Source organism: Hyla sarda, chromosome 2, assembly GCF_029499605.1.
Source record: "Hyla sarda isolate aHylSar1 chromosome 2, aHylSar1.hap1, whole genome shotgun sequence".
In the NCBI taxonomy this organism is placed as follows: Eukaryota; Metazoa; Chordata; class Amphibia; order Anura; family Hylidae; genus Hyla; species Hyla sarda.
In genome coordinates this window covers 49,732,530-49,746,490 of record NC_079190.1, presented here as the reverse complement: position 1 = coordinate 49,746,490, position 13,961 = coordinate 49,732,530, and the positions used below count along the sequence as shown (strand labels likewise).

General features: G+C 45.5%; 1 protein-coding gene across 6 annotated transcripts in view; it reads right to left on the bottom strand.

Annotated features, from left to right (window-relative positions):
• The window catches only part of SGCG (sarcoglycan gamma), a 321,504-nt gene that overhangs the window by 85,783 nt on the left and 221,760 nt on the right, over positions 1-13,961 (bottom strand). For all 6 annotated transcript variants that reach the window (XM_056561751.1, XM_056561752.1, XM_056561755.1 and 3 more), the window contains exon 3: positions 12,114-12,215. In XM_056561751.1, coding sequence (XP_056417726.1) covers positions 12,114-12,215 — 102 coding nt within the window. The remainder of the gene's footprint in view (positions 1-12,113; positions 12,216-13,961) is intronic.

Below are 13,961 nucleotides of genomic sequence, written 5' to 3'. Positions count from 1 at the left end.
CGCCATAAAAATTAGCATGTGCATTTGCCATAAAATTTGCATGTGCAATATCATGTGATAAAACAGCTAAAAGAAGGGAGGGATCAATATGCGCGGAAATTTGCATATGCAAATTTTCGGGCGCCCGCCAGTCTGACACAGTAACTAGTATTGGAGCCTTGTTTATACCACAAGCTGGAAGCAGGGAGGGATGATCACTGTGATGTGTACGGTGGAAAAAAAAAAAGCGAATATTCATAATTGCGAAAATATAGCATTATATCGCGCCACACCCCTACCCCTTAATTCCCTGGTTGAACTTGATGGACATATGTCTTTTTTCGACCGTACTAACTATATTCGCAATATTCGCGAATATGCGATAATCGCAATAAATATTGCGAATATTCTCACCCAACACTGCTAAGACTAAGGCCATGTTCACACATCCGGAATTTTCTGGCGGAATTCCGCATTGGAGATTCCGGAGCAGCAGAGTCCCGTTGAATTTAACGGATTCTGCTGCGCTGTGCACACGTCCGGAATTTCCATGCCAGAAAGAATATGTTCATTCTTTCTGGGCCTCCGCACGGAATGCATAGACGGCACATTCCTGTTCGGTCCTAGTGCCGGAGATTTTTCCATGGGGACAGTCCGGATGTGTGAACATAGCCAAATATTTACAAATGTTGGTAATCTAAAACCTTGTTTTATTTGTTTATTCTTTTTGTTTTGTATATTTTTTTGCAGTCACAAATATTTTTGCTACTTTTTCTGTCTCAGATGGAAACATAAAATACATTATCCATCCCGTAGGTAGACCCCAATGTTAAAGGGGTATTGCAGAATTTTTTTGTTTTTTGTTTTTTAATATATGAACTGGCTCCAGAAAGTTAAACAGATTTGTAGATTACTTCTATTAAAACATCTTAATCCTTCCAGTACTTATCAGCTATTGAAGTTGAGTTGTTCTTTTCTGTCTCAGGAGCTGTCCAGAGTAGGAGCGAATCCCCATAGCAAACCTCTTATGCTCCGGACAGTTCCTGAGACAGACAGAGGTGTAAGCAGAGAGCACTGTGGTCAGACAGAAAAGAACAACTCAATTTCAGCAGTAGTGTTGCTTGCGAATATTCGCAATTCGAATTTTATTCGCGAATATCGCATATTCGCGAATATTCGCAAATATAGCACTATATATTCGAAATTACAAATATTCGCTTTTTTTTCACAGTACACATCACAGTGATCATCTCTCTCTGCTTCCAGCTTGTGTGGTCTAAAGAAGGCTCTAATACTACTGTGTGAGACCGCCGGGCGAATATTCGCGAACATTGATCCCTTCCTTCTGCTGCTTCTATCAAGTTACACTGGTATACTTGCTATAAAGTTCATATATTTACACAAATGCAAATTTTCGCATGTGCGAATTTCCGCATATGCGAAAAAAATGCAAATATTATGAATATGCGAATTTAGCGAATATATGACGAATATTAGTCCATATATTTGCAAAATATCGCGAATTCGAATATGGCCTATGCCGCTCAACACTATTCAGCAGCTGAAAGCTATTGGAAGGATTAAGATTTTTTTAATAAAAGTAATTTACAAATCTGTTTAAAGGGGTACTCCCGTGGAAAACTTTTTTTTTTTTAAATCAACTGGTGCCAGAAAGTTAAACAGATTTGTAAATCACTTCTATTAAAAAATCTTAATCTTTCCATTACTTTTTAGGGGCTGTATACTAAAGAGAAATCCAAAATCATGACCACAGTGCTCTCTGCTGTCCATTTTAGGAACTGTCCAGAGCAGCATATGTTTGCTATGGGGATTTTCTCCTACTCTGGACAGTTCCTAAAAGGGACAGAGATGTCAGCAGAGAGTACTGTGGTCTTTTATGGATTTCTCTTTAGTATACCGCCCCTAAAAAGTACTGGAAGGATTAAAGGGATACTCCGGTGTAAACCTTTTTTCTTTTAAATCAACCGGTGGCAGAAAGTTAAACATATTTGTAAATTACTTCTATTAAAAAATCTTAATCCTTCCAGTACTTATTAGCTGCTGAATGCTACAGAGGAAATTCCTTTCTTTTTGGAACACTGATGACATCACGAGCACAGTGCTCTCTGCTGACATCTCTGTCCATTTTAGCAACCATGCATAGCAGACATATGCTAAGGGCAGCATGGTGGCTCAGTGGTTAGCACTGCTGCCTTGCAGTGCTGTGGACTTGGGTTCAAATCCCACTAAGGACAACAATAAATAAAGCGTTATTATTATATTAATAACATCAGCAGAGAGAACTGTGGTCGTGATTTCATCAGAGAGCATTCCAAAAAGAAAATAATTTCCTCTGTAGTATTCAGCAGCTAATAAATACAGGAAGGATTAAGATTTTTTAATAGAAGTAATTTACAAATACGTTTAACTTTCTGCCACCAGTTGATTTAAAAGAAAAAGGTTTTCACCAGAGTACCCCTTTAAGATTTTTTAATATAAGTGATTTACAAATCTGTTTAACTTTCTGGCACCAGTTGATTTAAAAAAAAAAAAGTTTTCCACGGGACCCCTTTAATTTTCTGGAGCCAGTTAATTAAAAAAAATTAAAAATACCCCTTTATTGTCATATTTCATGGCCATAGTTATTTCGGAGAAATTGTGAACATAATTGAGGGCACCGCGGTGAATGAGAGCTAAATAAAAGAGAACGTTGTCAACAAGACATTTATTACAATAGATTATACAGAAAATAAATCAATTCAAAATTTTGTTAAAAAGTAGAAGTCTATTAACACTATGCGTCTTTAGCAGTGACATCTAATGCATTGCTAGAAATGATCTGTTAGTCCCCAATTAGGGAAAGATTAAACGCTTCTGTAATTGGTGCAGGATATGCAAAATACAGAGAAGGGAATCATTTCCAGTACCACCACTAGAAGGAGCATAGAAGAGTTTGGTTTACTGCTTATACCAGTGTTTCCCAACCAGGGTGCCCCCAGCTGTTGCAGAACTACAACTCCCAGCATGCCTGGACAGCCGTTGGCTGTCCAGGCATGCTGGGAGTTGTAGTTCTGCAACACCTGCAGGCATCCTGGTTGGGAAACACTTGTTTATTCACTAAAATCGATAAAGGAACATACTGCAGCAATCTCCTAAACGGAAGACATCTAGAAATTTAGAAGCGTACCTTTCATATCACAAAAAAAAAATAATGCTTATATAGGTTACTCACTAAGTCATGCCGATGCTTTACATGTCTTTATATGTGTCTAGCACCTGTATTTGGCTCAGAAATCCCTCCGTTCTGCTTCTCACTCATTCTGACATCCACTGCTCAGGAAGGGGCGTGTCTGAGGCAAGCACCGAGCCCACCCACGCTCACCATGCATTCACTTCCTCCCTGAATCTGCTGTACTGTGCTGGTTCTTCTGATCTACACAGTGCAGGCTGCTCTGTAACCCCTTCCTCTCTGTTTTTAGACAGGAGTCTGATAGACAGGGCAGGAGTGAGTACAGGGGAGCACTAGTCCCGCCCTCACTTACTCTTACTAGACTTTGTCCCAGCCTGTGCTTCAGCTGGGACAAAGATGATGCTGCAACCGGACAGAATTATGTTTTGGATGCTATGGGGACCCCTAGTGGTCTTTTTTTTTAATTTTTATAAGCCATGATTATTTTTATAAAAAAAGGCGATAACATTTCAATATGAAGTGTGTTACCAAGGTAAATATTTTGCCAAGATGTGCAACATCATTTTTTTTTTTTACAATTTGACAGTGCCCATTTAAAGATGGATGGCTTCTCCTGAGGATAGACTAAAAATATTAAATTGTGGGGGTCTAATTTATTTCTTTTTGAAGGAGTTGTGGTGCTTGGGGAAGCGCTGCAGCCTCTTCAGTGTTTAACAGTGCTTATATTTGGAATTGCCATACTATTTGTATAGCTGGTAAAATGTACTGCCACAATACTCTGTTCACTTGGGACAATGCAGCTGGACCCCGCACTGCTTCTACCAATAGTATGATAATTGCAAGTATGAGTGTTACGCCGAGCGCTCCGGGTCCCCGTTCCTCCCCGGAGCGCTCGCCTCATCTTCGTTGTTGCAGCGCCCCGGTCAGATCCACTGACCGGGTGCGCTGCGGTCCCGCCTTCAGCCGGGGTGCGATTCGCGATGCGGATAGCGCCCGCTCGCGATGCGCACCCCGGCCCCCGTACCTGACTCGCTCTCCCTCGGTCCTGTCCCGGCGCGCGCGGCCCCGCTCCCTAGGGCGCGCGCGCGCCGGGTCTCTGCGATTTAAAGGGCCAGTGCACCAATGATGGTGCCTGGCCCAATCTTCCCAATTAGCTTAATTGGCTCCCACCTGTGCACTTCCCTATATCACCTCACTTCCCCTGCACTCCCTTGCCGGATCTTGTTGCACTTGTGCCTAGTGAAAGCGTTCCCTTGTCTGTTCCTAGTCCGTGTTCCTGACCTCCTGCCGTTGCCCCTGACTACGATCCTTGCCGCCTGCCCCCGACCTTCTGCTACGTCCGACCTTGCTTCTGCCTACTCCCTTGTACCGCGCCTGTCATCAGCAGTCAGAGAGGTGAGCCGTTGCTAGTGGATACGACCTGGTCACTACCGCCGCAGCAAGACCATCCCGCTTTGCGGCGGGCTCTGGTGAAAACCAGTAGTGACTTAGAACCGGTCCACTAGCGCGGTCCTCGCCAATCCCTCTCTGACACAGAGGATCCACTACCTGCCAGCCGGCATCGTGACAGTAGATCCGGCCATGGATCCCGCTGAAGTTCCTCTGCCAGTTGTCGCTGACCTCACCACGGTGGCCGCCCAGCAAGCCCGACAGATCGCCCTTCTAACCCGTCAGCTGTCGGAAATGTCCACCATTTCGCACCAACTTCAGTCGCAACTTCTCCAGCAATCTTCTCCTCCGCCAGCTCCTGCACCTCCTCCGCAGCGAGTGGCCACTCCTAGCCTCCGCCTGTCCTTGCCGGACAAATTTAATGGGGACTCTAAGTATTGCCGTGGCTTTCTTTCGCAATGTTCCCAGCACTTGGAGATGATGTCGGACCAGTTTCCTACTGAAAGGTCTAAGGTGGCTTTCGTGTTCTGCCTTCTGTCTGGAAAAGCCCTGTCATGGGCCGCACCGCTCTGGGACCGCAATGACCCCGTCACTGCCTCTGTACACTCCTTCTTCTCGGAAATTCGAAGTGTCTTTGAGGAACCTGCCCGAGCTTCTTCAGCCGAGATTGCCCTGCTGAACCTGGCCCAGGGTGTTTCTTCCGTTGGCGAGTACGCCATTCAGTTCCGTGCTCTTGCTTACGAGTTGTCCTGGAATAGTGAGGTTCTCTGCGCGACCTTTAAAAAAGGCCTATCCAGCAACATTAAAGATGTTCTGGCCGCACGAGAGACTCCTGCTGACCTACATGAACTCATTCATCTAGCCACTCGCATTGACATGCGTTCTTCCGGATGGCGTCTGGAGCTCCGCCTGGATATGGACTTTGTTCGCACGAAGCGTTTTTTCTCTCCGGCTCCTCTCTTCTCTGGTCCTCTGCAATCTGTTCCTGTGCTTCCCGCCGCGGAGGCTATGCAAGTTGACCGGTCTTGCTTGACACCTCAAGAGAGGACACGACGCCGCATGGAGAATCTTTGCCTGTACTATGCCGGTACCGAACACTTCCTGAAGGATTGTCCTATCCGTCCTCCCCGCCTGGAAAGACGTACGCTGACTCCGCACAAAGGTGACACAGTTCTTGATGTCAACTCTGCTTCTCCACGCCTTACTGTGCCTGTGCGGATATCTGCCTCTACCTTCTCCTTCTCTACTATGCTCTTCTTGGATTCCGGATCTGCAGGAAAAATTTTTTTGGCCTCTCTCATCAACAGGTTCTACGTTCCTGTGACCAGTCTCGCCAGACCCCTCTACATCTATTGTTTTTACAATAAAAGATTGGACTGTCTCGTACGTTTCCACACAGAACCCCTCCTAATTTGCATCGGACCTCATCACGGAAAAATTGAGTTTTTTTTCCTCAGGTTCTTTGGCCCCAAGAAGAGGGGGAGACCCAAGGGGGGGGGTACTGTTACGCCGAGCGCTCCGGGTCCCCGTTCCTCCCCGGAGCGCTCGCCTCATCTTCGTTGTTGCAGCGCCCCGGTCAGATCCACTGACCGGGTGCGCTGCGGTCCCGCCTTCAGCCGGGGTGCGATTCGCGATGCGGATAGCGCCCGCTCGCGATGCGCACCCCGGCCCCCGTACCTGACTCGCTCTCCCTCGGTCCTGTCCCGGCGCGCGCGGCCCCGCTCCCTAGGGCGCGCGCGCCGGGTCTCTGCGATTTAAAGGGCCAGTGCACCAATGATGGTGCCTGGCCCAATCTTCCCAATTAGCTTAATTGGCTCCCACCTGTGCACTTCCCTATATCACCTCACTTCCCCTGCACTCCCTTGCCGGATCTTGTTGCACTTGTGCCTAGTGAAAGCGTTCCCTTGTCTGTTCCTAGTCCGTGTTCCTGACCTCCTGCCGTTGCCCCTGACTACGATCCTTGCCGCCTGCCCCCGACCTTCTGCTACGTCCGACCTTGCTTCTGCCTACTCCCTTGTACCGCGCCTGTCATCAGCAGTCAGAGAGGTGAGCCGTTGCTAGTGGATACGACCTGGTCACTACCGCCGCAGCAAGACCATCCCGCTTTGCGGCGGGCTCTGGTGAAAACCAGTAGTGACTTAGAACCGGTCCACTAGCGCGGTCCTCGCCAATCCCTCTCTGACACAGAGGATCCACTACCTGCCAGCCGGCATCGTGACAATGAGCACTTAGAAACATTACAGAAACCCTTCGAACAGCTGATCGGCAAGGATCGAAAGTCCAACCCCCACCAGTTTAATCAATGAGGGTCCATATTGACTTTAGGCTATTAAGTTTGAAAGCAAGATATTCCCTTTTAGGGTTACTCTGGTGGAAAAAAATGTTTTTTCTAAACAACTGGTGGCAGAAAGTTAAACAGATTTGTAAATTACTTTTAATTCAAAAATCTTAACCCTGACAGTACTTATAAGCTGTTGTATACTACAGATATACTACAGAGAAATTTGTGAATTTATTTCCAGTCTATCAACAGTGCTCTCTAGGGATGAGCGAATCGAAACTGACGAATTTGTTAAGAATTTCATGAAAAATTTGATTCGTAACAAATCCCATTATCACAACAATTCGATAAAACAAATCGCTTCATAAACTCCATTTAGTGCGGTCCAGGCTCCAGGGCAAGGAACTCTGGATAGGCGGGATCACCTTGAATCACATGCAGCATGCAGCCTATCAGCAGCCAGCCAGCCCTGTCACAGCCCTATATAATCGTTGCACAGAAAAATGTGTTGTGTTGCACAGAAAAACAGCTTTACAGCAGCGATTCACCACAAGCCCAAATCACTGCAGAAAAGGAGAGAAAGAGGGAGAGAGAGAGAGAGAGAGAGAGAGAGAGAGAGAGAGAGAGAGAGAGAGAGAGAGAGACAGGAAGAGAAATAGAGAGAGAGAACACTTTTGGGTGTACTACACAGCGACTCTGTACTGCTGCACTGGGGTGTACAACAACTATAAAGCTAATAGGGGCCAGTTAGGGTGAGAGGTGCTCTGAAAGCCATGGTCACCTGCTTTTAGTGCCTAATACAGGTTGCGTAGCGGAGCGTATTGTCCTCTGATATGTGTAACTTGTGTGTGCAATTTTTTTTTCTTTCAAATTAATTTTTGCCTAGCTACTGTGAAAGGCCAGCCAAAGCTATACACTTGTTTTTGTAGCCTAATACAGCTTTAAGTGGAGCGTATTGTCCTTCTCTCATAAGTGTAAATTGTACATACACCTACGTGGTGTACGATTTTGTTCCTGTTAAAGTCATAAGGATCTAGTTTAGGGATCGACCGATTATCGGTTTGGCCGATATTATCGGTCGATAATCACGATTTTGGGCATTATCGGTAACGGCAATTACCTTGCCGATAATGCCGACAATGCCCTGCCGGTATAAGTTATCGGCTATCGGCCTGAAAGTCCACAGATTATCGGTATCGGCCCTAAAAAATCTATATCGGTCGATCCCTAATCTAGTTACTCCGAAAGTCCAGCCAAAACAACACACCTACAGTTTTAAGCATAGTGGAGCGTATACAGTTTTAAGTGTATTGTATACAGTTTTAAACGTAGTGGAGGGTATTGTTCTCCTCTCATAAGTGTAACATATACACTCTCAGCTGGTGTATAAGTCAGTATGTCAGGCAGAGAAGTGCCGGGACATGCACCGAGGAGTGGCAGAGGCCTAAATTCATCAGGCACAGGCAGAGGTCGCAGAAGATTAGGTGCGAGTGGCAGCAGGAGTTGCAGCGAGAGGCCTTAGCTCCTGGTATCAGCTAGCGGTCGTATCTTGACCAGCAACTCATCTGCCTTCATTGAATGGTTAACTCGGTCATCCACTTTATCACAAGTAACATCTGACACCCCAGTCAACAGTCGGTGGGTTCCTCAGACACAACCCTCAGTTGGCATGGCCCGGGAGCAGTCCCTGTGCTCCAATTGCCTCTGTCCTATGCTTTTCCCTCCCCCACAGAAGTATCATATGCTGTGGCTTCAGCTCTACTATTTAGTGAGGACGAACCACTAGAGGACAGTCAGCAGCTACTGCCCAGCCAAGAATTGAAGGGGACATCCGCCGCTTTATCCGCTAGATGGGCCAGTAGTGATGAGGAGAGTGACGTGGGACGTGGTGTTGCGAGTGTTCAGGCTCTTGCAGATGACACTGTTGAGGAACCTGAGGAGGACATCAGTGACGTGCAGACAGAACACAATGATGATGAAGCCGATCACACTTGGGAACTGGGTGCAGAAGGGGCTTCATCATCCTCAGGAGAAGAGGGTTGCAGATGAGGTAGCAGCTGAACCAGCAAGGTGGTAGCATGGTTGGGAGTCAGTATGGTGGCAGAAGTGGGAAGTCTGGAGCCAAACCTGCCCGCACGGCCATGCATCAACATATGCAGGGTCACCATAAAGCGGCCTGGAAGAACCGTGTCTCTGATGCGGTGGTCCAGCCTGCTGCATCACCCAGTGGCACGCCTCTCCCTGTTTCAGCCAGCCAAGGCTCCACCAGCTCAGCCAAAGGGAGCTGTCATACCCATCTTCTGTCGGTCCAGATGCTCCTACTCCTCCTACTTCGAGTCAGTCATTCCACCAGCAATCCATCAGCGAAGTCATGTCCAAGAGACAGCAGTATGTACCCACTCATCCAATGGTGCAGAAGCTGATTGTGCTCCTGTCAAAGTTGCTGGTGCTGCAGTCCCTCCCTTTTCAAGTGGACACATGAGCATGGGGGTGCACTGATAGGCAGGGGCTTGGACAGTCGTTAGCTGGCTACGCGGCGGACCCCCAGCTCAATTTTAAGATACAACTAGGAGCTTTTCCATGGTTTACACTGCAGCAGTTATACACTATTGGAGCTGGAAATACCGCAGCTGCTGGCACCAGACTTGCCTTCCAATGGGTTCTCAAAAAAGGATTTAAAGTTTGCTCATTCCAATTACCAGGCTCTGTCATTGTGCTGCTGTGCGGCAGTGATTCTAATAGCAACACCTCTAATCTGCATGTCATACTGAATAACAGTATTATTTCACTAACACAGCATACTCCCTATGCGTGTTACGACAAGGCAAAGTGTTCTGCACTTCTGCTCTCTGAAGCCTGGAAATAGCTGTTTTTATCGGCCGAATCTAATTTTCCAAAACCTCGCTCATCTCTAGTTCTCTCTGCTGACAACCGTGTCAGGAACTGTGCAGAGCAGGAAAGGTTTGCTATGGGGATTTGCTTCTAATCTGGACAGTTCCTGACAGACGGAGGTGTCAGCAGAGAGCACTGTGGTCAGACTGGAAAGAACGTTACAATTTTCTCTTTAGTATACAGCAGCTGATAAGTACTGGAAGGCTTCAGCTTTTGAAATAGAAGTAATGTAAAGATCTGTTTAAAGGGGTAAAACTTTTTTTTTTTAAATAAACTGGTGCCATAAGTTAAACAGATTTGTAAATTATACAGTGGAAAAGAGGTAGCGTGCACTCACCGCGGGTAAACAGCTGCAGGCCCAAGGTCCGGGATCACCATGGCATAGACGGAGACGGTAAGGCCGGAAGAAGGACGTTCCTACGTCCGAAACAGCCGGCGTAGCCTCTGAGCGCCCCTTACCGTCTCCGTCTATGCCGTGGTGATCCCGGACCTTGGGCCTGCAGCTGTTTACCCGCGGTGAGTGCACGCTACCTCTTTTCCACTGTATTATTTGATACTTCATCTAGTGTGTGCACCCCGCAGGTGCTGCTTTGTAACTTATCGGGTCCGGAGGCTGCCAGTGTATACCAGCGGTATCGTATATCTGCATGTTCAGCTGCACGGTGTGCTCTCTCCCCCTCCAGTGGTTTTAGATTTGTAAATTACTTCTATTAAAATATCTTAATCCTTCCTGTTCTTATTAGCTGCTGAATACTACAGTGGAAATTCTTTTCCGTTTGAAACACAGAGCTGTCTGCTGACATCACGAGCACAGTGCTCTCTACTGACATCTCTGTCCATTTTAGGAATTGTCCAGGGTAAAATGAAATCCCCATAGCAAACATATGCTGCTTTGTACAGTTTCTAAAATGGACAGAGATGTCAGCTGAGAGCACTGTGCTCATGATGTCAGCAGAGAGCTCTGTGTTTCAAAAAGAAAATAATTTCCGCTGTAGTATTCAACAGCTAATAAGTACAGGAACGATTAAGATTTTTTAATAGAAGTAATTTATAAATATGTTTAACTTTCTGGCACCTGTTGATTTAAAAAAAAAAAAAGGTTTTCACCGGAGTACCCCTTTAACTTTCTGGCACCAGTTGATTTGAAAACATTTGTTTTCCACTTGTTTCCACTGGAGTTCCTCTTTAAAGGGAGTTATCCAGAAATAGAAATACATAGCTGATTTCTTCCAAAAACAGTGCCATAAGGTTGCAGCTCAGTTCCATTGAAGAGAATTGAGCCAAGGTGTAATACCACGCATAACCAGAAGATAGGTGTGTTGCTATTTTTGTAAGAAATTAGCTCTGTTTTTCTATCCATGGATAATCCCATTAACATTAGGGGAAGCAGGGAATTAGGAGCTATATGTCACAAAGTCAGAAATCCAATCCCTATAAAGATATATTATAATATAAGTCAGCACATGGTATGGTGTGAAAGGGAAACTCTGAATTTGAATCTGAATCTTATCCCCTATTCACAGCTGGGACTCCCTGCGATCTCCTGTCAGCGCCTGTGGATAAGTGATAAGAATAAAAGTACCGAAATTCTCCTTAAAAGCCTCACTGTCATTTGAATAAACTTTTGACATGTTCTCCATACATGTCAGAAACTTACACGGCAGCGCGTCTCTCTCCTGAGACCCGCTGCCGTTGCGAGTTATAGCCAGGTGAAGTGAAAGGTTGGATGGAGCAGTCGGCTGGGGAGTGGAGCGCTGCCGCTCACTTTCTCGGCTAATACCTCACAATCACAGCGAGTCTCAAGAGTAACCCCTGCTGCAATCTAAACTTTTGACATGTCAGGTCTGGACAACATGTCAAAAGTTTCTTCAAATGACAGTGACACTTAAAAAGTTGGACACTTACTTTAAAGGGGTACTCCGGTGCAAAACATCTTATCCCCTATCAAAGAGTCCCAGCACTGGGGACCCCCGCGATCTCTGGGCCGGCAGCAGCGGTGTCCGGAACACGGCTGCGTGGAGCTCCCGTGTTTGTGATGTCACGCCACGCACCCTCTATTCATGTCTATTGGAGGGGGCTTGACGGCTAGCATGCAGCCTCCTCACATAGACCTGAATGGAGGGGGCACAGCAGTTGTAGACGCCAGTCATCCAAAACAGAGCGGAGTTCACTCCGTGCACGGATGACCGGGGTGCTGTGCCGGCGATCACGGGGGTCCCCAGCGGCGGGATCCCTGCGATCTAACATCTTATCCCCTATCCTTTTGATAGGGGATAAAATGTTTTGCACCGGAGTACTCCTTTAAGATTAAATCCTTCATCTAGAAAACATTATTTACATTTCTTGTGATATATTTCCATAAAATCTTCATGGAGTGCTTACCAGCCTTGACCGAATTTCTTTGGCATACAATGGATAAAGGAACTCCGATTCCCCCTCAAGACGTAGACCCTCACTTGTAACACGTAAGTGTCCCATTCCAGACTAAAAGGAAAGGAAAATATATTTATTATAAAGGAATAGAACACGTACTATATATATACAGATGTTACACTATCAGTGCTGTCAACAGTGCAGTATGAGTATGAGGTTTCATGGTGCTCAGAGAATATTCTGCTATCATTGGCTTCAATGATCTGAATGTGATAAACTGTCTGAAACCTATTTCGAATTACAAGATAAAAAAATAACTGGTACATGAGTAGATGGGTCAAGAACCCAAAACATGTATGTACTAAATTCACTCGGGTTACAAAAAATATGTTTCAACCTCATAAAAAGACACTAGTAATATCAATGGTACATGGTGTAGGCAAGTGTAGGCAAACCCTTTAATTCTATAGGGTTTCCATTGAAGTGAATGGAATCTAGCTGTGATACCACACATAACCTAAGGACAGGGACTGTGCTGGTATTGGAAGAAACTCTCTCTGTTCTTCTGTTCAAGGACAACTTTTTTAAAGGGGTTATCCACCATAAGGTGATTTTAGTATGTACCTGCCTGACAGTAATGGACATGCTTAGGAAGGATCTGCACTTGTCTTGGGGTTAAACGGATATGTTGTGAGATTACCATAAAACTGTGGTTATCCTTTTGTGAACTGGCTATTTCCTGTTGGAGTTAGTTCTCTCAAACTACAAATCCAATAGTTCCTTGTTTCTAAGGGTGAGGTAATTTTCTTCTTCCCACACATCACCCACCCACTGAAACACACCCGTGCTCCCTTCAATGCAATAGACCAGTGTTTTTTGACCAAATTCTTGCAGAATGATCTCCCACCCAGCGGTCGCTCCACCCATTGAAGCAAAGACAGGCTCCCTCTAAACACCTGACTAGTGACGTAATGTCTCAGGCCACACTGCAACCTGGGAAAACATGAATCGATGCTTATTTTTTATGCTGCTAAAAATAAACGTTGGGGCAAAAATCACATTAGAATTGTGCGACCAGCTATAAAACACAGGTACAGACATTGTTTTATGAACTACACTAACTTTAGAGCCCCTGTAGCATAGTCAAGTAAAAAAAAAAATCCCGGAATACCCCTTTACGTAACACCCGTGGAATTCCTTGACACTTGTCATGTAACAGTTTCACGAACATATATTGCACTTAAAACGTCCATGCTTAACCCTAACCGTATGTGCTACAGATCTAGGACCTATACCTATAGTGCCTCCTGGCCTTTATGGAAGCCCTGTTGTAGGCCAGATATGTAGTGAGGGCTCTGCTGCTGGCTGCTTTCCTTACTGAGTGCTGTAGCAGCCAAGCACAGGATGGCTCTGTTATGGAAGCAGTATGGCATGTAAAAAAATGTCTAAGGGAAATCTCACAGAGGCATAAAATGTCCATCCCAAACAGTGCAGTGTCATTGCATTTAAGTTCCTGCTCAAGTTCTTTAGCTTGTGACAATTAGAACTGGTACATATGATTTTAAAGAGTGAGCAAAATAGCAAAACACTTCACAATAACAACACATCCCCTACAATATATATATATATATATATATATATATATATATATATATATATATATACACACACCATGTATATATGAACCTAATACGCGTAATGCAGAATGGTTTGAGAACCACGATCAGCATCTGTTTATGCTGGTAACCAGCAATACATTGCAACAAGGGGCAAAAAGGTAGCACAACTCGGAACATAGATATAAGACCCTGTTGCAATAGCAATAATCAAAATTACACGTTAGTAAGCAGGTGTCTA